Source organism: Eucalyptus grandis, chromosome 2 (genome assembly GCF_016545825.1).
Source record: "Eucalyptus grandis isolate ANBG69807.140 chromosome 2, ASM1654582v1, whole genome shotgun sequence".
In the NCBI taxonomy this organism is placed as follows: Eukaryota; Viridiplantae; Streptophyta; class Magnoliopsida; order Myrtales; family Myrtaceae; genus Eucalyptus; species Eucalyptus grandis.
In genome coordinates, this window is record NC_052613.1 from 988,654 (window position 1) to 1,013,009 (window position 24,356).

Genomic DNA, 24,356 nt, shown 5'->3' on the forward strand with positions numbered 1-24,356 from the left:
ACTTGTTAAATTTCTCACATCCCCTTGAATCATAAATAATATAGGATACTGCTTCTCGGGATCCTAGTGTGAAATGTTGCTCCCAGCTGATCATCACATGGCATGTACAGCCCCAAAGTCTGAGGACATCCTATGAAGTGCTTGGAGAAATTACTTATGTTTTGGAGATTAATATTAGGTTCATGGGCAAAGCCGAGCTAGCACAACGACACAGGTTTTCTATTTTTGCATATTGTATTGTCTTTCATGTCTAAATGATTCGTGGACGATCACTATTGTGAAGTCAGATACTTAACGTGTTAGAAAGGATGAAATTTCTGTCCTGAGCTGATTATGGATAATTTTAAAGAATGACAAGTTAAAACAGACGTTAACCAATTAACAAACTCCTCACAGTATCGAGTTATCGTTAATGTTTTGGGGGCTTTTATAGGCTGCAGGGAGCAAACACGAACAAAAAGAGACATTTGCTGTAAATCTGGACAACTCTCAACCAATTTCCTATCCCGAAAGCCCGGCATTTTGTGGATTGTTGTCTTCTTAGGGATGTCTTTGGTTCAGTTTTTCCAAACCCACCATAAATCAGGAATATATAATGAAGAAATATAAAATAGCTTATTTTGTAAAGAAGTAACAATCAATTACTGTAAAAGATTTCGTTCTTGAATTTCGTGGAGAACATGTAGCATCATAAGGCCCCATTTGATTCAACTTTCTCAAGGGGCTTTGAGCCCTAAAGCTTATTGGGGAAAACATTGAGCATTTGGCTAGTATTTTTAGAAGTCCATTGGCCAAATATCAATATTAGAATCTACTTTGGGCTTTCGGTATTTTGGAAATGCGAGTCAACTTCTACTGTTCATCCCTTGACTTTTTTTTTTTTTTTTTAATCGAGTTTCCTCAATCGCTAGAAACTAGATATGGCTGCCGACGAGGTTGCCTATGGTCGAGTGACCTCGGGCGTTGCCGCTTGAGCCTCGCTAGCTGCCAAATCTAGGCTCGCGCAACCCGGGCAAGCATCGCTGAGGTCATCGCACGAACCCGGGCAAAGGTTGTTGTGCGAACCCGGGCGACATTGAGGTTGCGTGACCTCAAGCATTGTCGCTTGGGCCTCGCCGGTAGCTAGATCTAGGCTCGCGCAACCCGGGTGACCTTGCTTGTGTCATGCGGACATAGATTTAGCTGTCGGAGAGGCTTGGGTGGCGCCACCGAGGTCGCAAAACTTGAGGCAACCTTCCGGCGACGGATCTAGGTTCATGCAACCTCGGCCAGCCTCGGTAGAGTTTCATTGGATTTAATTTTATTTAAAAAATAAAAAATAAAAGCCCTTTGCAAATATTGGGTTTACCAAACGATATTTACATCAAAATCACTTTTCAATGCACTTTAAATTATAATTTGCCAAATACTCGAGCATTTCGGAAAATCTCTTTAACTCAAAAGTATTTGCATTTTGTCAAAGCATTTCTTCAAAGATGAACCAAATGGGCCATGAGTGAGGAAAATGTTTTCCACTTTATGCTCCGTTCGTTTCGCGGAAAATATCATGTTTTCGGAAAACATTTTCCTGGAAGTCATTTTCCAGGAAAATGACTCTATTTTCCGATGTTCGGCCAAAATCTAAAATTTGAGTGGAAAATATTTTCCGCTGTTCGTTAGTTCATTTAATTGTTTGGAAAAAATATCAAAAATTGAATTTTAATATTTTAATTGACCAAAAAAAATTATTTTATTTATTTATATTTTTTTTAAAAATGATTTTTTAAATGATTTATATTTTTAAAATAGAAATTTTTATTATTTATTATTTATTTTTCTTTTCCTTCCTCCTTCCTCCTCCTTCTTCCTCCTCCTTCGTCCCAAGTCGCCTCCTTCCTCCTCCTTCTTCCTCCTCCTTCCCGCCACCGCCTCCTTCTGGCGTGACGATGGCCGGCTGCCCAGCCGGCCGACCAAGACCGGTGGCCGGATCAGGCGAGCTCGAGGCTCGGCCCGATCTCACCCCGGAGCTCGCCGGATCCGGCGACAGAGCTCGAGCTCGCTCGGATCGGGGCCCGAGCTCGGCCGTTAGATCCGGCGAGCCGCGAGCTTTGCCGCCCAGATCCGGCGAGCTCGAGGCTCGGCCGATCTCACTCGGCGCCGGATGCGGCGAGCTCGAGGCTCGCCCCGGCGCGTCGGATCGCGACGAGCTTGAGCTCGCCGGATCGGGAGCCCGAGCTCTGTCGCTAGATCCGTGCGAGCCGCGAGCTCCGCAGCCGGATCCGACGGGCTCACGGCTCGCGGCCGCACAACCGGCGGACAGCGCGGCGAGCTCCGGCCTCCCGGCGCCGCCGCGGTGCTCCCTCTTGAGTCGGATCCTCCCAGGCGCGAGCCGAGCAGGGAAAACGGAGCGCGGCGGCGCCCGGACGGAGCGGGCGGGCGGAGCGTGCGGGTAGGGCGGAGGGCGATCCCGAAGAAGGAAGCCATTGCGACGGGGAGAGCAAGAAAGAGAGAGAGAGAACGAGAACGAAGGAAAAGGAGCTGGAGCGCGAGCTGCGGAAAATGACTTCCTCTTTTCAAAGGAAGTCATTTTCCGCCATTCAAGAAATTTTCCATTGACCGGAAAATATTTTCCGTTGACCGTGTATTTTCCGCCATCCGAACACCGGAAATTCAGGAAAATATTTTCACTGGAAGTTATTTTCCGCGAAACGAGCGGAGCATAATTAGTGAAAAATATTTTCCCCTAATTTAGAAGACTTTTTTTCTTTTATTCATTTTCCATAAAACGAAATGCTGGAAAATTCGGAAGACACTTTCTTAGAAGTTATTTTCCATGAAACGAATGGAGCATAAAGGAAAAAGAAAATAAAAAAAAAGAGAAGAAGGAAAAAGAAAAGAATTGAAAATTCAAATTATTAAAAAAACAAGAAAGAATGGGGTTAGTAGGTTATGAGACAAGAGAGTGAGTAAGGAAAATATTTTTCCTAATTTGAAAAGTGAAAAACATTTTCCCCTCTTAAGAAGACTTTTTTCTTGGTGGAAAATAATTTCCACAACTAGTTATTTTTTCATGAAACGAACACTAAAAAATTCGAAAAATATTTTTTCGGAAGTTATTTTTCGTGAAACGAACAGACTCTTAATAAAGCTTTGATCTACGTTTGTTTGTATATATTTGCATTTTCAGTCCCTCTCTCACATGAACTCCTCAAAACAAGCATCTCATCCGACAAGTCACACAACATCAACAACAGAGAAAGCAAAATAGATTGCAGCTCAAATAAATGTCTGAGTAGCTGAAATGTTTTACCATTGTCTTTGATAAATTCAAGGACCTCAACTTCGACAGATGCTCAAACCAACAGGTGCTTGATAATGAAGAGTTTGCGTCGAGCATCAGGTCTGAGTGCTGCATCCCCTCTTCGCCTTGTGGGATATTAGTAGCCACTGTCCAAACCTTTTCTAAGCTAATCACTTTGATTGAAACAAAAAATGAGGTATCCTACACAAAGGAATTTTGTTGATAAAAGAATAAACCATACTGGAAAGAATATACACGGTGGAGGAAGGGAAGAAAACAATCAAGTGCATATGATTGTCAACAAAATAGAATCAGTGAAATTCACTCAGTCAGAAACAAAGATGGTCTTTGGAGAGTATTCAGCATCCACGGTAATCCATCTCAGTATAACATTTATTTTTCTCATTGCTGGAACCGAAAAACCTCTCTTCACTGCATTGCTTTGGAACTGACTAATGTGATGAAATTTCTCTCTCACCAAAGCACTACAAGCCATTCAATGCTAGAACAGTACCGTCTGCTTCACAACTGCTCGCACCAGAACTGTGCTGTTCATCTATTATCTTCTTAACATTCAGCATGTAAAGATCAGTCAGTATGGAAGGTCTCCTTGAGGAAGATCCCAGTTATCATCTTCTTCATCATCGGCCCTTTTCTTCTGAGGCATCTCTTTTTTAGCCTGCTTTGCCAATTTAGCTTGTGGGCGCCTGGGCAGAGTCAAAAAGAAGTGAGCAAACGTTATTGGGAAGTCTCAATTGGTCTGTGCAAGAGCATATTGAAAGATCACAAGATTCAACTACCAGAAATCTTTGATCCAACATATAGATAAAAGGTAATGCATTTTCATCACCATCATCAAGAGAGCAGATGAATTTGACTGGCTACATTGCAAAATGATCAATATTTCTCATGCACAAAGTTTCCGAAGTAAATGAACATGGCTTCTGATTCAATTGCATCGATATGCTGAAACAGTCGCAGGACATTGAACTTCCCCAGTAAAGATTGATTCTTTGCTCAAATTCTGCATTTAATTTGAGATTTAACCGACCATATCTCAATCCCAATGATAACTCAAGGTCATCACTCCCTAGTTTGAAGTCGATGGAGAAACAGCCGCATATTTTCCTGGCTACCCGGCAATCATGGAATGATATTGGCTAGTTTGACAAAACATGCCTGCTAGCTATGAAGAGAAGTGATAAGACTTAAATCTCAAACTAGCTCTTGGATTCTGCTACTAGTGACGATCTAATTTCAATGCTACCATCAAGTTTTTCTCCAGAACTTGGCCGGTCATTGTTATCCTCTAATTCAAATTCCAATGCCCATCAGTTCTGATAACAGCTTTGCTATGTCATTATAACTTCCTTATGCACCAAGAACTACCGTTCTCTCATCAATTCAAACAAAACAGAAACAAAATAGAAAAAACAGACAAACCCAATGGCGGAGGGCTGGAGGCTAATCATGCAAAGAATTTCTGAATTCAGGAAGTCAGAAAAATCAGAACTTGCAAGATCAAATACCCACAACTGCGAATTCTCAAAACAAAGATCTCATTCAAGAACCCGATCAAAAAGAGAAAAGAAAGAGAATACCTCCGGCGATTCCGTCTGGCAGCTTCTCGAGTCTTCCGCTTCCTGTACTCCTGCTGGGTCTCGAAGAACCGCCTGCGCCGGCATTCTGGGATGATCCCGGCCTTGGCGACCTCCCTCCTGAACCGATTCACCAGCCTCTCCTCCGGCTCGTTGTCGTCCACGGTTATCTGCACGTTATACGTCGATTTGAAGAAAAGGGTGTTCGCGTACGCCAGCGCAGGGCACGCGGTCGACATCGCCGCCGGCGACGGCGACGGACCAACGTCGGCCACGAGCGGCTCCCACTTCCGGCGGTGGGCGTCGGCGGGCTGGGGCGGAGGTGGAGCCATGTCACTGCGCTCGAAGAGGGAGGAGGAGGAGGTGGTGGGGTTGACTTGGGAGGAAGAAGAGAGGAGAGGAAGTTGGCGGAGAGCGAGGAGGCGCTGATCATGGTCGTCGACTACGTTGTTGTCGTTCGCTTTCTCGGTGTCTGGGTCATTCCTTAATTTTTGTCTGTACTGTGTCAGTGGCCATTCCTGTCTTGGCCCACTTTAATGATGCTGGCCCAAAATCATCTGTTGGAGAATTGGGGAACATGGGATTTCTCGATCCTCCCCTTGGTAGATCAAAACCTTAACGTATGACTTTTCATCACATTAATTAGATCATAAAATTTTCAATTATATCAATTTATTTCTAAACATTTTGACGATTTGCTAATTTAATCATAGATCTTTCAATTTTATTAATTTAGGTCTAAATAACAAGTTTAAAACTAAAATGACAAATCTTTAAAAAATTTAGGACTATATGGACACAATGGAAATAGTTAGCACTAAATTAAAAAATTATCAAATTTTATGATTTAATTGACATATTAAAAGTTTAAAATCGAATTGACTGCCATATAATGGATTTAGAGCTTTTTTAGACAAATATGCAGAAAAATTTCAAGAACTAAATCTGAATACATCATCCATAAGCACACCTTTGGCATTGGCTTTTTCGAAGGGAATTTCCATAGATAGTGTGATTTGCTATAAGAAAAAAAAAACAATCAGCGAGAACAGTCGGGTGTTTTTCGATATTTGACCTTATTGAATATTTTCTCCGAGCCATCGCCGGCACACTGCAACGGGACAACAACCGCGCATCATTCACCTTTCTACAAGCCCACCGGCCAGCAGTCTCCAGAGAAAAAAAGAACTTCAATTACAGCAGGTACGGGAACTTGTTGACCTGAACATTCTTTTTAACCGCAAGAAAATTATGACATCCATTTTCACAGATAAATGGTTCGCAGGTTTGGTTGGACTTTCCCCGAGGGCTTTGGGCCCCGGCCAAGCCCTTGGGAAAAAATTTTGTGTTTGGCAAAACTTTTGAATCTTTCTTTGGTGGAACGTGGGCATTCCACAAGTGAAAGCCCAATGCTAGGGTAGAGTTTGCTTTCAGCTTTGGCATTCTGAGAGTTACTGTTCATTCTTCTTCTTCACCGTCTTCTTCCCCGTTCGGTTCTTCTTCCCCCGCCCGAGTCGGTCGAGTTTCGCGGTTGACGGCGCTCGGCCTGGCGCGGGCTGCCCGGATGCCTCGCCCGAGGTCGCGCAACCTCGGTCGAGGTGGCTGAGTCGGGCGACCTCGGGTGTCGCCCTGGGTCGCTAGACCTCGGGCGGCGCCGCCCGTGGCCGCGCGACCTCGGGCGTCGCCCGAGGTCGGCGTGTCGCTGAGATCGGCGCCACCCGGGCGTCGCCGAGGCGACCTCGGGCGAGCCGCTCCCGCCACCACCAGCACCACCGCCACCAGCCGCACCCCACGATCACCAACTGCATCTCCTCCTCCCTTTTCTTTTTTTCATTTTTCTTTCTCCCTTTTCTTTTTTTCATTTTTCTTTTTACTTTGAAATAGCTTTGCAAAGCATACACAAAAAATTGATTTCCAAACACACTTCCCTTCCCAAAATGCTCATTCTCTCAAGGATACTTGGGGAAATGCAAAGCCATTTCCCCAAAGTTGAACAAACGGGTACAAGCAGGCATTTTAAAGTTATAGAACGTTAAGCAGTTTACACCAATGCGCCGCGCTTCTCGGGATCTGACATACATCATTGTGAGCTTTGGGAATAGGAAGAAAAGAACATAAATTTATAAAAAAAAGATCAGCCACTTGTGCACCAATCCATTCCCAAAAGTCGGGTACGACGAACCATTTGTCGTATCTTGCATCTTGTCATCCCCTACTCGGAGTGGATCAAGTCGCCTTTCGGACACAGAGTCGGGTGAAGAAAGAACCCTGATCCATTTCGACACCTCCATCTACTGGATCTCCATCACCGGAAGAGCTTGCCCCAGCTTCAGCAGCCGTGAGGTCCTCTGAAATGCCAGCTCACTTGCTCTCACCTGATTCTGATCTTCCACAGAGGCAGAGGGACTGCTAATCTAGAAAAGCATCATTACTTGGCTCATATTCAAGAAGACTTGCCTCTTGGTCCTAAGTTGCCCCTGCCAGGAAACAGTGAAGCACAGGACATGCTTATTTCCACGAGGACTAGAAAAGCAGGAACCGAAACCCCTCGCTGGAGTGTTTTCCTTTGTACGCAGGATTTCTTCCAAGTTTCCTGTGCCCAACCAATGACTTTTAACTGACGCCAAATAATATCAAATGGTAAAGAACTAATAGAGCACTTACATTGAGAGTCGATGATGTGCACGGTGCGAGCAGGTATTGTTGGGGAAGATTCATCTAGAATTCTATACTTCCTCTAATTCCTCTAGGGATTTTAATTATTCCCTTGGACAGATCAGATGGGAGGCTGATGTTCTTTGACTTGACAGCAGTTTCTGCAGTTGATTCTAATACCCGTGAAGCTTGAAGGGCCATCTCAGCATGACGTTGGAGACATGACATAGCTAACTACAAGAAGGGAGATACGATTTTGGTCATTCATGTAAAAAATACTTGATGAATGAACTTCACTATTGTCAGATTACAACCAATGTTGCACATGTTAAAATCCTAGATATATTTCAAATTGATATCATATGAGCTAAGCGAAAAGTGGAAAGAAATGAAAAAAGGAGTGAACAAACAAGCAGTCACAGCGGATCTCAACCTAAGACCAAGACAAGGTCACCTTATGTGAAAAACTAAATGACAGAAAGGGAGGCAATGAAGAGCGTGCATGAGGAACATTGACTTGCATGTCAGCAACATATCTCGGCTTTCATGATACATCCTATGACATACTGTCTATGCAGTGAACTTTCCGTTTAAACATGCTTACAAGAGTTTTCCTTTCTCCTTCGTGGTGTCAGTGTTGACTGATATGACTTTCCATATGATTGTAAATGTTAAGAGCCCGAGCATTACTCAGAAACTGAAAAAATGAACAAATATGACAATGTTCCCAGTGAAAGTATTCATTCTTTACCGTATAGCATTCTCTGTCAGGGTCAGACTCCACAACCTGGATGGCCCATGTCCGGACCCATTCAAGACCTTTAGAAATTTCTGCTTTGCCTTCAACCAAAGCAGATGCGACAAATGAAGGAGGAAGCGCTATTAATACACACAAAGCAGCAAAGAGCACAGCTCTCCTAACATATGCTTCACTGTGATGGCAAACTTCTCTGCAAAAATAAGAATTCACTTTCAGATTGCAAAGTTCTGCAGTTATCTTGAAAAGCATATCCTAAATATGATGGTGGTTATTTGCACTCAGTGCTACCTCGTGTATTGATATTTCTATACCTTGATCCCAACAGATCTAAAAGAGGTGGAGCCAATACAGTTGCTTCAGGATGCATAGAAGTGCATTTCATGCATACACCGAGCATATAGATAAGTTTTCCCAAGACTATATGATCCCTTCCGAGCAAGTCAACGCCATGACTTTTCTTATCAAATCCCTGCATGGCAGGGAGCATAAAAGCTGCTGCATATACAGGAAATTTATTCTGGGATACGTCAATCTGCTCTTCTTGCATATTTGTAGACTTAATGCTCCATCTGCGCGTCTTTCCTCGCTTCATCTGACCAGGTTTTGGAGGAAGCTCTCTCTCATAATGAGTTGACCAATTTGGAACATTTTCAGTCCCCATACTTGACAAGTTCAGCACAGAGCCGGTGCCTGCTACCTCCTTCCAGGAACCTGCGCCAGCAGGTCCTGCACTACTGGGCAAGAACCATGGTCGACTCTCCGAAGTGATAGACACAAGAGGCCCTGTCTGATGTTTCAATCGCATAATCTTGGCCTTGGCAAGTTCTTCTGCTGCTTCAGTCATTATGTCGAGTATCATTATCCTTTGGCTTACATCCACATTTGGTGAGTAAAGTAGCTTGTGGGCAGTTTCAAGGGACTGCAGTGGACATGACACTACCAAAGCAACCAATGCCCTTTGTCTTTTCTCTTCTGCTGAATCTTCCTCGCCTTCAACAGCCACATCAGAGCAACGAATTTGTATAAGAGTTCTAACAAGATCGCTTGCTACATATTTTAGTTCATCAGGGGATGCTCGCACAAGCTTTTCAACAACTTCAAGAGCCTGCTCCACCTGCAACCAACGAAACAAGAAAGGAGTACGTTCGCTCAGAGAACTCCTGTGTCCATCTCATCAAACCAGATTGATTGGAAATTTTTCCAAAACCAGTATTCCTTATATTGAGGATTTGTCATACTACAAATGTGCAAAACAAAATTTCACTAAAGAAGATCTCATAAGTGGCCTAGGAAAGAAATGGATTCTTCAAGAGTGTTGTGCGAGATAACAAAATAAACAAGCACAACAGGATGACTTACCCCATCAACATCGTCAGTTTTTCGTAATGCTGCCACAACATCAACCAACTGTGAAAATCTTCTCTTTAAATCAGTTTGATCATCTGTCAAGTCATATGGCTCCAACGAAGAGTCACTTGAGGCATCGGAACTTTCGCTCACATTTTCATAATTATCATAATCAGATTCTCTTTCGAGTTCTAGACTAGCTGGATCAATAATCTCATCAGGGTCAATCATCTTATACTCAGATAACTTCTTTCTTTCATCTTTCAGATTACTGTCCTGCCCATCAGTGGCTGTATCATTAAACTCATTCGTGTCCACTGTGCCAACAGATGTCTTTGTTTCATGACTTCCCTTTATTCTGCCATTAGAGGCAGGCAACGCACTGTCTTTGGAGGTATCTAAACCAAATTCCCAGTCGATACTCTCACCACTGAAGCTATCATCAAGGTACAAAGGATTTTTTGGATCAATCACTTTCGAGAATGCTAGAGCGATGCTGCTAGCCATTTTTCTAATTAAATGGTCAGGACTCTCCAGCCTACCTGCAAGAGGTCAAACAACATTTAAAAGGGAAGAAACAGTAACCTTATTGCCATTGAAACTAGTAAGTGGACAAAAATATACAGCTAACTCCTTGAAGAATTGAGTGCATCACATCCTTAGACTTATCCAGTTCCTCTTTAGACATCTGCTCCAGTAAAAGGCCTACTGCTGCAGTAACATCTGAACGAAAATCAAGGTAATACATAATGCCAAATGTAATACAATATTACTTTGGTCCTCAAAATTCGGGATACGTTTTGTCTGGTAAAAGTTTAACGCATGCAATAGGCACTCAATCTATAGGAACTATAACAGCATTTCCAAGAAGATGGAAGAGAGGTTCCGTTATTTCATTCTTTTAACGTAGACCAGCAGTCCTCCATACTGAGAACCATCACTAGATATATCACAACAAATAATAAGAGGATACAAACTTGCTGCTCCAATGACACTGATCGAACAAACTCCTGCTTGGACCATACTACCACCAGACTTTGCAGTGTAATCGGAAGATGTTGTGACACATGATTTGAGACTTGTGAATCAGGATTAGGAGGGCATCCAAATACAGCAAACTGAAATATCCAATGCAGGCACCGAACAGGTAGTACTTTCCAAAGTAGAAATTTGTCCAGAAACAATGTCCTGAGTCCCCAAAAAAATTACACAATTGACATGTGGCATTATGCAAATCATCATAAAAATAAAACAATTCTATAACTTTCACTGAATTCCAGGTGCAATCTAAAACCATAACCAGGGAATCGCATCAAACTTCTCTTATACAGAAATCTTTACTGCAGGTAGGTGTCTGCCTGTATGTAAGGATTTGATGTAGTCCAATGGCAATTTCTCTTGATAGCTAAAGTTATAGATGAAACACTACAATAGCCCATCACATCAACAGGCATGTAAGAGACAGATGGACTGCAGCAAGTTAAAAGCGCTTCCTGGATTTGGAGAGGTTTTGGAGTTTGGATGAAGACAGCCGGATAATATGACAAAAATCTACTTATGTCAAAGCAATAACAATGATAAACAACTTGCATACCGAACGGAATTTTGATTATAGAACAGATTGTGAAACAATATCCAAATGAACCAGTAAGCTTCAGTGTCATTTATACGCTCAGTAGCAAGCCCACGTAAAAGCTCTTCTGAAATTCTTTCGACAGCATAGGAATCTTTTATATTTTCCATCATCTTTATCCAAAACTGGGACCCTGGATCTGATTCAAATACATGTGCTCCAATAGTTGTTCCATTTGATAACAATAACCCTCGGATGTGACTAAGTATCCGAGGAACCACTTCACTTGCCAAAACATCTGCCCAAAAAGAAATCCAGTACTCTATTGTCAAATCTCCAGTCCACTGGACACCATTTGTGAAAGGAAAGACACAATTATGTATTAACATTGCAAATACAATGAACTAAGAATAAGTCAGATAGCATACTCACAAGAATAATATCTGACTTTTACGATGGCATAATATTGTGTGACATAAAGGAAAACAGTACTATCTAACAAAGAATTTGGCAATGTCTAGTGCCCAAATTCTCCAGTGTTTATATTTGTGGAAAGTTCAAGACAATGTCTGGTTGAACTTGGATCTAGAGTGTTACACATATTTAAGAATCTTCGAATAGCATAGTCTAATCACTTCCAAATGCAACTTAAGTGGGTAATGACTCTTAGGTCCATAACTCTTTTTCACCAGCAATTCAGATCAGAATGGGTAAGCCCATGAACAAAGACCTCCACAGCAGAAGCTCCAACAATGAGACGGAATTGATAACATCGACAAAGATGATATACATCAAAGTGAATTCAAACCATTGTAGGAGTACAATCTATTCACTTATACATAAGCAAGTTGCAGTTGCATCACCCAGTCACTTAGGTTTTTGTTGTTGGTGGCAGAAGCTCTGCTACATAAGAACAAAACTCTCTTTCACTCTAAACATGAGAAAACAAAACATGCAGAGCTTAAGTATGTTACTGACCTGTAAATCCTCGACGACAAATGCGAGCAAATGTCTCCCCAGTAAAATGAAAGGCACCATGCATCTCACTCTTGTCAACAGTCCTTCCAGGATCTGTTATCGAATCTCTTCCATCAACTCCACAGAGAAGCTGAGTAATTATCTGCCTGAAGAAAATGCTTTAACTCTCTTGTAAAGAACAAACACATCAAAGGAGGATCAAATAAGTTCTGCTCCAAAATCACTTAACCGATGTATTTAATATGGTGAAATCATTAGGTAAGGTTCCAATTAGTAAGAAGAAGAAACCACATAGGCAAGCAAACTCAACATCGGGAATAGCAGAACAAAGGATACTGTGCTGAAAGAGAAGGTGGAGCTTTGAACTGTGCTTTGTCAGGCACGGATGCTATAAGCTGCGCCACCCTCGATATGAGAGGCTGGAGTTGTTCATGAGATGAACCTTCCCTTTGTGATTTAGCAAACTCTGTAGCAATACGGAGCACTCCGGTGCTTTCAAGCAAGAAAAGCACTATTAATCTGTCAAGAGAATAAAATGTTATATTCACTGCATTGTTGGCATTGTGTTCCTCAGATTCAAATGTCCTTAATAATGGCTTGGAAAGACAAAGTTATACAGGTTGATATAATTATCCTTTCCACTTTATTAAGTAAGAGACAAGGGCCTTCGCTCACACCTCTGGATATTCGAGACAATCGCATTGACATCAAGACCAGCACTGCTGTCTAGTTGTAGACGAGGAATCAGAGTCTGGACCACCTCGGTGGCAAGTCCATCCACAAAGAAAACATCATATACATGCTTCTGTGCAGTAAAGGGAAAGCAAGCGAGCCAGTCCGAGGCAACATCTGACCAGATAACAGTTACAATCAAAACTAGCAGGTGTGTATGAATGATAAGTCTCTGACAAGGATAAAATTTGGGGGATCATGTAAAGATAAGGAAGAATTTTGGGTTCATCAACTCAAGCATCAAGTATGCCACTTCCAACACCAATTTAAAGAAGCGCAACCTCAATAGTAATCACATGTCTAATCAAACAGTAAAACGATGTGACAATGAATCATGGCTCCAATGACAAAGTGCACAGGATCAACACAGAAGCGACAACTAATCTGCGAGAGGAAAGGAGACTCCAAGTCCTTTCCTGCCTTGTGTGGGGGTGAGATGGCAGTTTTTTGAGGAATAAAGCACAACGAAAAACCATAACATGCAAAACAACATGCTACCGAATAATAGGACTCTAGCTAAAGCTGGAAATGCAGCTCCACGGTAGAACGCCTGCCACCAATCTTCTCTCTCATTAGCGGAAGGAATCTTAATCCCGAGAACCTACATAAAAAAAGAAAAAAAGCAGCCAACATCACATTAATTGAAGCTAAAACCCCATAAGAAAAGTCAGGTCTGAACAAAAAACTAAAGCAGCCCAAGCAGCCACCTGATCTCTGTATCCTTCATCAACAACGCCTGCACATCAAAACACAAAACAGTAAGCACCACACAACTCCACTCACCAACTCTAGAATGACTACAAATGATAGAAAAGAGACAAGCCCACAAACACTGTTGCCAAGAAAAACGCAATCAGCTCATTCATGTCATCTAGCACACCACAGAAACCAAAGACCACACAAAAAGTAAAAAAGAATAAAACACTGCAAACAGAAGCAACCCAAATGAAGTCGAGAGTCCAGCAGCAGTCCCATGTCTCGAAGAGTGAAGGACATTCGAGTCCTCCAACGTTATACGATATATAAAAATCATAGGCAGAAACGAACAAAACAGTAAAACATCACACAACTCCACTCGCCAACTCTAGGATGACTACAAATGGTAGAAAAGAGAGAATCCCACAATCACTGTTACCAAGAAAAACGCAATCAGCTCATTCATGTCATCTAGCACACCCACAGAAGCCACAGACCACCAAAAAAAAAAAAAAAACACTCTAAACAGAAGCAACCCAAATGAAGCTGAGAGTCCAGCAGCAGTCCCATGTCACGAAGAGCAAAGGACATTCAAATTTTCCAACGTTATACAATACAGAAAGATCATAGGCAGAAGCGAACGAGATAGGGACCTGCGAGAAGAGAGGAATCAACGGGGAAGAGAAGGACGGCGAGGGAGTGGAGGGCGCAGATCACTTGGTCCACGTGCTTCGCCTTCTTTATGGCTGCGATCGCCTCGCTCGTCTTCTCCAGCAACTCCGCCTCCATCGCCGCACCACCGCCGCCGTCGCTGCTCACGGCGTTCCGGAATTTGAGAAAATGGTGACGGCTTCTCGAAGTCTATAACATAACCCGACCGCGAAAGCGGTTACCCGACCACCGATGTGGACCCCGCAGTCGGACCCGGTCCAGAAAATTGGCAAGCGGTTCGAGTCACAATCTGGACCGGGACTAAAGCAATCTTTTATTTTTTTGGCAAACGCAGGTATAAAATAAAAAAAAATAAAGGCATGTTTTGTAACTATTTTGTTTTTTAGCTTTAAAATAATTTTTTTATTCTATTTTCATGTATAAATTTCTGAAATTTTGAAAACGTTTGATAATTACCCAAATTTTTTTTTTCGAAATAGAAATCTTTTATGATGATCCATAATTTTTTTTTGTAACTTAGAATTTCTTTTAATTTTTATATTTTTATTATATTTTTCTCTTTTTCTTTGCCTCTTATTCTTTTCTAATCAGTTGCCGGATCTCACCCAGCTAGTTCTCTTGTTGTCATGGATGACTAGCGATGAGGAAATAGGAAGAGAAAGGAAAAAAAGAAAAAAAAAAAAAAAATTGACTTGACTTTGGAGTTATTCCCAAGGATAAGGAAGTTTTTTTACAACTTTTTGATTTTGTTTCAAAACGGATTTTTTTTTTTTCAAAAACAAAAGAATAAAATCAAGCATTATTTAGTCTAATTATCAAACAAGTCTTAAACATCACATCACAACTTTATCACTAAGTAAAACATAAGATAATTCTCTAGGAGGGGCCCGACATGCATGATTGATTTTTTTGCTTTTTCTTTTTTTATTTAAATTCTGCTTATTTTGTGGAAAAAAATTGGAAAATATTTCTCTAAAAATAACAATTTGAATTAATTATTCATTTGAAAAATATTTTTATTATAAACAAAAACATGTTTTTTTTGTGAAAAATGAAATAATTTTTCCTTAATCCATTTTTATAAGATATAAACAACCATTTTAAAAAAATTAATTCATCAATTTTCCGCTAAAAAATGCACCCTTAATTAAAATCTTCTAGTATATGTAATTCAATTTTGTTTTGTCCAACACGCTCAAAACTTTCTTAATATCGACATATAAATTCACATAAATTAATATTTTAGATTTTGGCTCAATTCCTATCCAACTTGAAACTAAACCAATTAATTGGTTTTGGTGATTTCCTAAGGAACCGATCCCAATCTCAATTCCTAACCAATTCAGTTCTTGATTTTGTAAAAGATGATCGTTCGGATCAAATCGACGCATAAGTTAAGATTTTTTAATTTTAAAAAACAAATCTTAATTAGTAATTTTTTAAGGAGAAATTAAAGAAAAAAATTCACTGGTTCCAGGACCGAGCAGGGCGGTTCCCAATTCCATAAATCAAAACCGATCCGATTCTGGATGTAGAAATCGACCCATCTTGAAACCGATCACACGTATCTCTGGTCACTAATCAGGGTTTAAGATCCGGCCCGGATCGGGTAACCCGAAAACCGGCGATTCAAGTGAAAATCGGCGATCGAAACCGTTATACGAAAAACCCCCGCTAAGATTCCGCCTCCTCCCTTCTCCCTCCCCATCTCTCCATGGCGGCGGCGGCAGTGGCAGTGGCGGAGACCCAGCGGCAGCCGCGCCCGGGCGGCGGCGGCTTCCAGGCGCACGGCCTCACCGAGGAGGAGGCCCGCGTGCGGGCCATCGGCGAGATCGTGAGCGCCATGGTGGACCTCTCCCGCAAGGGCGAGACCGTCGACCTCAACGCCCTCAAGTCCGCGGCGTGCCGCAAGTACGGCCTCGCGCGGGCCCCGAAGCTCGTGGAGATGATCGCGGCGCTCCCGGAGTCCGACCGCGACGCGCTCCTCCCGAAGCTCAAGGCGAAGCCCGTCCGCACCGCCTCCGGCATCGCCGTCGTCGCCGTCATGTCGAAGCCCCACCGGTGCCCGCACATCGCCACGACCGGGAACATATGCGTGTACTGCCCCGGGGGGCCCGACTCGGATTTCGAGTACAGCACGCAGTCCTACACTGGCTATGAGCCGACGAGCATGCGCGCGATTAGGGCTAGGTAAGCGCGTCGTGTTTGGTCTCGTCGTATTCAAAGTTGGTATCTTTATCTGTGTACTTATGGTCCATGATCATTTCGTCATTCAATCACTGATTCGTTCTTATAGTTGTTGGCAATCAGAGCAGTTAAAAAGGAGTAATTCGTTATTATAGTTGTTTTGGTGCTGCAGTTTGTTCTGCATTCCAAAATTATGAAGATTATTTGTGGTCCATGATCATTTCGTCATTCATACTGTCAATCAGAGCAGTATAATTCGTTCTTATAGTTGTTGGTGCTGTGTTCTGCATTCCAAAATTATGAAGATTGTGGACTAGTTGTAAAGTGAGTGTGAGCTAATGCACTGTCATTTGCGAAAACCTTATACCTTTAATGTGGGTTTTCAGGTATAATCCGTATGTCCAAGCCAGGGGTAGGATAGATCAGCTTAAGCGGCTGGGTCACAGCGTTGATAAGGTTTGCTTTGCGGGCTCTGATAAATTACATTGTCCTGTTTGTAGTTGCGAAAGTTCCCATTTGGTGTTCTGTTGTGATGTAGCTTTTATATGCCTTGTTTTGGGTGTCAGGTGGAGTTCATATTGATGGGCGGCACTTTCATGTCTCTACCAGCAGATTATCGTGATTACTTCACCAGGAATCTTCACGATGCTTTATCAGGACATACTTCAGCCAATGTTGAAGAGGCAGTTTCCTACTCAGAGCACAGTGCAGTGAAGTGCATCGGCATGACCATTGAAACGTGAGTTACTGATGACTTTGAGAAATCAATTGTGTCAACAGCTAGAGTGAGGTCAATTTGTTTCAGTAGTTGTTTAGGTCCTGAATTTTCAATGCTGACAACATTCTGTGCCTCCAACAGAAGTACAAAAAACTACTCCTAGTTATCATTAGAGGGAATGGTGCTGTAGCCTCGAGCTCTTTTTCTGATAGCAATTCTTTAACTAGTCAGGATCAACTACATATCCCAGGCATAAAGAGATGCTGGGGATTTGGAAGGGGCAATTGACAATCTTTTACATCCCTATACTATAATTTCTTTGGGCTTCTTTGTATAAGCATCTAAAAACATAGAAGGCAATATGGTTAGGACAATTTAAGGGTCACTGAACTGCTGTTTGGTGGAGGTTTTTTTTATTTTTTTTCCCATTTTATAGTTGGTAATATTTTGTTTAACCTTCTTTTCCTTCTGTGATGCACATTGCTCAAAGTGAACTATGCCTGCCTTTGCTCCTTTTTCTTCTGTAGAAAGAATTCTCTCTCCATGGTTGGAAATGTCCATTTTGGCTGTCTGAATGTAATAAATCTTCTTTTCTGTCAGGAGACCAGACTATTGCCTTGGACCCCATTTGAGGCAAATGCTTTCCTATGGTTGTACACGACTGGAAATTGGGGTCCAGAGCACTTATGAGGATGTTGCACGTGACACTAATAGAGGTCACACCGTTGCCGCTGTGGCTGATTGTTTTTGCTTGGCAAAGGATGCTGGTTTTAAGGTGCATGGTCATGAATCTCATCACTTTATTATGTAATACTTACATGGGCTTGGCTAATGAAAAGACAAGCAAGTTGATACTTAATGTTACGAGAAGATAGCATTTGATAATCCTAGAGGACTTTGGTTTGAAGAGTTGTCTTCAATGAATCAATTGTATCTTTGGAACTGTTCAGCATTTCACCACATTGGGCATGGACTACTTTAGTATTTCTTTTCACCCAGCCTTTGTGCTTCTTCTGTAGGTTGTTGCTCACATGATGCCGGATCTTCCTAATGTGGGGGTTGAGAGGGACTTGGAAAGTTTCCGGGAGTTCTTCGAAAGCCCCCTATTTAGAGCTGATGGACTTAAAATATATCCTACCCTTGTGATTCGGGGAACCGGGTTGTATGAACTTTGGAAGACTGGCAGGTGTGATCTCTCTCTCTCTCTCTCTCTCTCTCCTGGAATTATGATATTGCTGGATCTGGTTTACCACGATTGAAATGGTTTACATGTTGTCCTGCAAAATACATATTGTTGATGAGATAGTGATTTTTAGAATTTTATGTGTTTTCTATAGTCAAGTACTAATTATAATTGGCATGCATTTCAGGTATAGAAATTACCCACCCGAGCAACTTGTGGATATTGTCGCAAGAATCTTGGCAATGGTGCCACCTTGGACGCGTGTCTATAGAGTTCAGCGTGATATTCCAATGCCTTTAGTCACTTCTGGTGTTGAGAAAGGAAACCTTCGCGAATTAGCTCTGGCCAGAATGGATGATTTAGGCTTGAAGTGCCGAGATGTACGAACTCGTGAAGCTGGAATTCAGGTAACTGGAGAAGTCCATGCTTGCAGGGAATCTTTTATTTATGGGCTGGAGTCACAACAATTGGAATTTATTAAGTTTTTTCTGTGATTGGTAAAGGACATACACCATAACATCAAGCCAGAAGAAGTGGAGCTTGTTCGACGTGATTATTCAGCAAATGAAGGTTGGGAGACATTTTTATCGTATGAAGATACACACCAGGTCTCTCTCTCTCTCTCTCTCTCTCTCTCTCTCTCTCTCAAGCGTGTGTGCACACAAAGAAAATAGAAAAAAGAATCAGAGACAAATGCATATTCATAATATGTGTGTGCATGCAAACAAATGTTGATCTCTGGCAGCAGTTGGTAGCTGCTTTGCCATGAAGCAAATTATATTTGTACACGTGTAGAAAATTGATAATGCTTAGAAAAAGAGATGCTTCAGCTTCTGTTGTGCACATGATACTGATTTAAAACCACGAGATTTAGGGTATTCTGCACAGGGTAATCTGCACAGACTTTGAGATGGCAGAATACTCTCTTATCTGCTAGCAATGAATTCTAAATTGCATTTGTTATATCTTTTGATGTACAATGTGTCCTATGGCATACTTAAACCCTTAAATACCTTCTTTCAATATAACTCAGGATATACTTGTTGGTTTGTTGCGCTTGCGGAAGTGTGGACGGAACACTACTTGCCCTGAGTTAATTGGGAAGTGCTCTATCGTTCGTGAGCTTCATGTGTATGGAACTGCTGTTCCAGTTCATGGACGTGACGCTGAGAAATTGCAACACCAGGTAACCCATGTCTACTAAAGGATGAAAAAGAAGGACAGTATTAGCATTAAAACTCGGATGCCACTTTATGTGCCTTGGGACAGATGACAATATTGCGTGACAACACCCATTAACTTCCCCCATGGTGCAATTGTTACAGGGTTATGGTACACTTCTGATGGAGGAAGCTGAACGAATCGCTCGTAGGGAGCATAGATCGACAAAAATAGCAGTCATATCCGGTGTGGGAACTCGCCATTACTACAGGAAATTGGGCTATGAGCTCGAAGGGCCTTACATGGTGAAGTACCTCGAGTGACAAATTTTGTAGAATGGGTATTGAGTTTGCATTATGATAGCATCTGTTTAATTATCAATTTTGTATACCACTGTGAGGAAATGATCTATGAATATGTTAAATTGCAAAAGAAACCATCTATATTCCTTTCTTCACTGAGATCCGTGCCCCATCTTTTTACAGGGCCTGCGTTGAATTTGTTCTGCTTTTACAATCAGACTGATGCACTCTCTTGTACATCACAGTCTAGCAAAATCCTTCCTCAGAATCTCTTCTGCACTCATCAGCTGACCTATTAAATCATGTGAAAACTTTGTCGATGGCAACGATGGCTCTGTATTTTGCTGAGCAAGAAAAACGCTGCAAGCAATCCAAGAATCACACAAAAAATCGATAGGAAAGAATATAAAGTTGCATGTCTTAACCTCAAGGGCTAGATGAGAATTGGTTTAAACTAAGCGAAAGCAAAAGCGATATTGCACTCAACTATAGCATTTTGACAGACTGTTTCGGTCCTTTATAGTCCATCTTCCTGCAATTGATTCGAAGGCATGCCGATTAACTTGTACAGCCAGCTGGACCTGAATCAATCCTATAATCTAACTTGGAATTAATATCTGCTTCCCAATTGGCGGATCTTGGACTATTTCTTGCAAGCGGCAGTTCGCCTCCATGTCTTTTTGCAGTCGTAGAAGGCTAATTGGAAGAGCCGCCAGGTAGATCCATCCCACATGAAACTTGGTAGATGAAGTCGCTCGTGATATGTTCGTACTGCAGTCAGAACCTATCGGCACTCGTTTAGAGAACGTCTTCCGAGAAAAACGAAATCTCTAGAGCATTTTGTATGGTTCAAGTTCTCACAACTCGAGGATCTGGGATTGTTATATTAGGTAAGTTGCAGAAATGATCCCTGGTTGATGCATTACCTCGTTCAGTGATATGTTCCGCATTTGACTCGATTGGCACTCCATTACAGAGGAAACAATGAATAAGAGAAGGTCGTGAACAGAACAATAACGATGAGATTGAGAATGTCTCTAGAATGATGTCTTTGAAGTGGAAAAATGTGGTCAACTTGGTCTGAGCATTCGCATTCTACGTCAAACCGAACATTGTGAAGAGCTATCATGGAATGACTCGGAAAGGGACTTTTCAATTCTGATCATATACAAATCCAAGGTTGGCTCACTAAACGAAACAAAAGGGACACATCTCCAATCAATAAGTTTCTTCACCTACAATGAGGCATTTCCTTGTTCGTTTAGTCAACTTCCGCCCGCAAAGTCAATGCAATCTCAAAAGGGCAGACACATTTCAAGTTAGACAAATCGGATATCAGCAATATCATATCTCAAAAGGGCAGACACAATTCAAGTTAGACAAATCAGATATTGGCGATATCATATCGCTTGTCTAACAGCAGTTTGAATCATATATGGCAGTTCATGGTGAGCAACAACGATGTAAGTCCATAAAACTTACCATCTCACTTTTCCAACGTACTAGATAGCAGCAAGGTAACAAGAGACATTCTACTTCTGCAGAATCATAAAACAAAGACTCGCTTCATAAATTACACATCGTTTTCTTCGGTTATCATATTTGCTGATCGCATAAAGCGGTACATGTAGCACATGGCCTGCTAGTCCACACTTGAAAATATATGACACGAAAGTACATGATATTCCACCCAAAAGAAATTATACGCATGAGTGGAGGACTAACGCTCTAGAAATTGTGCCTTTCCAATTTAACGTACAAGAACACCAGCACTCTGATATCTTCTTCGAGATCTCCAAAACTTGCCACTATATCATATTAACTTCATTCAATTAAAAAAAAAAGAAAAGAAAAGAAAAACATATAGCTTCATCCTACAGTCCAGCGGGCAGATCTGGGCCATTGAGGACCTCAGTTTAGCTGCCCCCTTTCCACGTTCCCCTTTTTCTTCAGTGAAAAACATTTGTCCCTCAAACTCCGAATCATGGGGTTTGTGCATGCAGCCATTAACCTTGTGAATATTTGAATCCACCATAATCTGGGCATGTCATGAAAGTGGAGTTGCTATTTTATGAGCAGACTTGTACTCTTCTTCTTAGTCCCTCTCTTTCTTGAACTAGTTTCAGGGCCTTCTTCCTCTTCAGCCTTTTGCTCGGCCTCCAGTATGGCCAGCTGCAGGGTGAGAACCACCAGAAAATTGTAAGTCCTTGTGCAAGCTCAGGGAGGGAATGAACATATTGCCATCTAACTAAAGAATGTAAAAGAATTACTTCATCTAGAATCGGTTTAAGCTCCCTGTAACGAATGACAGCAAGATCGAATCCATCCTTTCTGAGCTCCTGCAATTCGGACAGGACAATAGTGTATTTGTTCTTATTAATTTGGAGAGACCAAGAGAGACTGCACAAATCAACACTTGCACCAACGAAACAAAAATTGACACACTGCAAGCACGAAGAGTTACAGTTCCTATGTCTGGAGATTGACCATAATTTGTCATCTTCTAAATTCACTTTCAATGCCTCAAGAGAAGCTGACACATGTTTAATTTTCTGTCCAGACTAACAGAGATTCAGCACAAACAGTTCCATTCAACTTCTGTACACTAATTTAGTGCACAGTGGGTCGGAAGGGAGGGAGAATGGGGATGTTACTAGAAATGGTCGGTTCAGAAACTGAGTGGTCAGAATTTTGTTTTTCCGCTGAACCAGTTTGCCTGAAATGCTTTTAATGAGATAGACGACAATATTTGCTTCATCTGCCATGAAAAGACAAAGGAACAAACCTTTCCAGTATGTTGAGTATGCTCATAAGCTGCCATTTGCCAATACATATTTGTACGTTTATAGAAATCCTTCAGGGATTCTCCAGGCTTCACAATACAACATGAAAGCAATTAGGTACATAAGTTGGATAAACCAACATATTCATAAAAGAGGAAAAACATGAAACGCAAGTCTAACACATCCAATCCATGTTTTTGAGATGTCAATTATACCCAGATATGAAGTGTTAAAGATAGGAACCTACCACAGGTGTTCTCTGGGAATCTGAGAGCCCAAGGTTGGCTCTGATCTGCTCTATCCTAAGTCGCTTTTCCTTCCTACGAAGATTTTTTCCTTCACCCTTTATTATTGTGACAGCATCTCCCACGTGAGACGAGGCAGAAGCATCTTTTCTAGCCTTGCCACAGGAACATAAGAAAAACATGCATAAGAACAAAAGGAAATCTGCCAAAATGCCTTTTCGGAAATAACTGAGACAAAACAAAAGGCAATACACACTTAGAACCCACCATTTCCCTGCATATTCTGGACATTCATTAATGATAATTAGCCACACAGATTATAGTATTTATGGTCATTAGCCACAAACACCACTCACCACCATGTATCTTTATCACCATTGCTTCACTGTGTTTAGACACTCCAAACAATTTGACCAAGCACAGATCTGATTAACAGATAGTATCAATTTGACCTTCACACTTGTTACAACAAAGAATGAAGCAACCTTGAGTCTCAAAAAGTAATGGACAGTATTTTTTTTTACAGAAAATTGGATAAATCTTCATTTTTACGTCAATTTGATGTAAATGGGAAATAAGCATATAAATTCCTAAAGAGGAAAAGTAAAGTCACCTCTGAAGTATCATCTGCATCGCTACCCTCATCCTCATTCTCACTGACATCATCGCTATCAGTTTCATCCTCACTGTCTTCTCCATCTTCATCTTCATCCTCATCCTCATTTTCATCCTCTGAGGCTTCTATCCATTCTGATTCAGATGCCTAAATTGGAAAAGTGAAAATAACAATATAGAAAGCAGCATTAAAACACAACGTAATTTTCTAGGAATTTGCTGCTCCACTACTTTTCTGGAAAAGAATGTCGACATTAGCTAATAAGAAAGCTTAATGTTTGAAATACTTCATACACATTAGAATACTTATAAAAGATCACATAAGAATAATAAAATAAAAAATTATGAAAATAGAACAAACCGGTATAATGCACTTCCATTCGTCAAGCTTGCTGAGATTGAGGCAGTACAAATCATCAAGAGTAATTTCTTGATCCTTGACTTCCATCATCCCTCCATAAACATATAGAGTATCTTTCCCAACCGCCATGCAAGAATTTATGCGTCCACAAGGCTTGACTATCTAAACAATTGCCAGAAGTCAACAACAATAATTGCAGCAGAAACTGTGAAAGTGGGACAACCCTGCAGTCAACAATTACAGACCTCTGGCAATGGAGAATGCTGAACACCATTAGCAGGGCATGCCTGCGGGTTTCTGGCGGAGCTTGCATTTATTCCATGATCACTGATAATCAATTCTGTATCTAGGCTACGTGCTACCTCATCCATGTAACTTTCCATATCACCTGCTTCATCTAAGTATTCCAAATTATCATCTTTTTCTTTTGCTGCAAATTCTGCAGTCTGATTTTTATCATTGACGTCCTCATTGTCAGGTTTTCTATCAGAACTAAGTTTTAACTGCAAT

General features: G+C 41.5%; 4 protein-coding genes across 6 annotated transcripts in view; 1 reads left to right on the forward strand and 3 right to left on the reverse strand.

Moving 5' to 3' along the window:
- Nucleotides 1-3,472: 3,472 nt before the first annotated feature.
- LOC104429448 (30S ribosomal protein S21, chloroplastic) lies at nt 3,473-7,169 on the reverse strand. Its single transcript, XM_039305912.1, has 3 exons — nt 7,029-7,169; nt 4,882-5,378; nt 3,473-3,987 (listed from the first exon to the last, which is right to left on the reverse strand). Exons 1-3 carry the CDS (start codon nt 7,167-7,169, stop codon nt 3,873-3,875), a joined length of 753 nt encoding a protein of 250 aa, XP_039161846.1. The 3' UTR covers nt 3,473-3,872.
- LOC104429449 (telomere length regulation protein TEL2 homolog) lies at nt 6,790-14,450 on the reverse strand. Of its 2 annotated transcripts, XM_010042300.3 has the most exons (14): nt 14,273-14,450; nt 13,631-13,659; nt 13,422-13,524; nt 12,869-13,040; nt 12,528-12,710; nt 12,192-12,349; nt 11,235-11,511; nt 10,614-10,828; nt 10,265-10,363; nt 9,653-10,182; nt 8,605-9,407; nt 8,285-8,483; nt 7,543-7,767; nt 6,790-7,471 (listed from the first exon to the last, which is right to left on the reverse strand). In XM_010042300.3, the coding sequence occupies exons 1-13, from the start codon at nt 14,406-14,408 to the stop codon at nt 7,597-7,599; spliced, it is 3,075 nt and encodes a 1,024-aa protein (XP_010040602.2). In that variant the 5' UTR covers nt 14,409-14,450; the 3' UTR covers nt 6,790-7,471; nt 7,543-7,596. The 2 variants fall into 2 exon arrangements, with proteins under 2 accessions (XP_010040602.2, XP_039163781.1); XM_039307847.1 differs by lacking the exon at nt 6,790-7,471 and having other exon boundaries at nt 7,563-7,763.
- Nucleotides 14,451-15,948: 1,498 nt separating this feature from the next.
- On the forward strand, nt 15,949-20,001 carry LOC104417155 (elongator complex protein 3). The gene is made up of 9 exons (XM_010028473.3): nt 15,949-16,481; nt 16,865-16,934; nt 17,045-17,217; nt 17,797-17,971; nt 18,216-18,382; nt 18,567-18,786; nt 18,883-18,987; nt 19,413-19,565; nt 19,705-20,001. Exons 1-9 carry the CDS (start codon nt 16,006-16,008, stop codon nt 19,861-19,863), a joined length of 1,698 nt encoding a protein of 565 aa, XP_010026775.2. The 5' UTR covers nt 15,949-16,005; the 3' UTR covers nt 19,864-20,001.
- Nucleotides 20,002-21,372: 1,371 nt separating this feature from the next.
- LOC104434232 (kelch domain-containing protein 4) overlaps nt 21,373-24,356 on the reverse strand; it is a 34,345-nt gene continuing 31,361 nt past the window's right edge. Inside the window, exons 14-20 of one of the 2 annotated variants that reach the window (XM_039307664.1) lie at nt 24,092-24,349; nt 23,847-24,008; nt 23,484-23,633; nt 22,873-23,025; nt 22,628-22,714; nt 22,113-22,181; nt 21,373-22,014 (exon numbers count right to left, since the gene is read on the reverse strand). In XM_039307664.1, the coding sequence (XP_039163598.1) occupies nt 21,907-22,014; nt 22,113-22,181; nt 22,628-22,714; nt 22,873-23,025; nt 23,484-23,633; nt 23,847-24,008; nt 24,092-24,349 (987 nt within the window). In that variant the 3' untranslated portion in view covers nt 21,373-21,906. The remainder of the gene's footprint in view (nt 22,015-22,112; nt 22,182-22,627; nt 22,715-22,872; nt 23,026-23,483; nt 23,634-23,846; nt 24,009-24,091; nt 24,350-24,356) is intronic. The other variant, XM_039307663.1, reaches the window with a different exon arrangement.

Coding starts and splice junctions, on each gene's coding strand:
- LOC104429448 (XM_039305912.1), bottom strand. CDS start 7,169: ATGGAGGTGTCGAAATGGATCAGGGTTCTTTCTTCACCCGACTCTGTG. Junction 5,379..7,028: donor CGACTTTTGGGAATGGATTG/GTGCACAAGTGG, acceptor CCACTGACACAG/TACAGACAAAAATTAAGGAA. Junction 3,988..4,881: donor GCCAGACGGAATCGCCGGAG/GTATTCTCTTTC, acceptor GACTCTGCCCAG/GCGCCCACAAGCTAAATTGG.
- LOC104429449 (XM_010042300.3), bottom strand. CDS start 14,408: ATGGAGGCGGAGTTGCTGGAGAAGACGAGCGAGGCGATCGCAGCCATA. Junction 12,711..12,868: donor ATTGTCTCGAATATCCAGAG/GTGTGAGCGAAG, acceptor TTCTCTTGACAG/ATTAATAGTGCTTTTCTTGC. Junction 12,350..12,527: donor CCACCTTCTCTTTCAGCACA/GTATCCTTTGTT, acceptor AGAGAGTTAAAG/CATTTTCTTCAGGCAGATAA.
- LOC104417155 (XM_010028473.3), top strand. CDS start 16,006: ATGGCGGCGGCGGCAGTGGCAGTGGCGGAGACCCAGCGGCAGCCGCGC. Junction 16,935..17,044: donor TGGGTCACAGCGTTGATAAG/GTTTGCTTTGCG, acceptor TTTGGGTGTCAG/GTGGAGTTCATATTGATGGG. Junction 17,972..18,215: donor CAAAGGATGCTGGTTTTAAG/GTGCATGGTCAT, acceptor CTTCTTCTGTAG/GTTGTTGCTCACATGATGCC.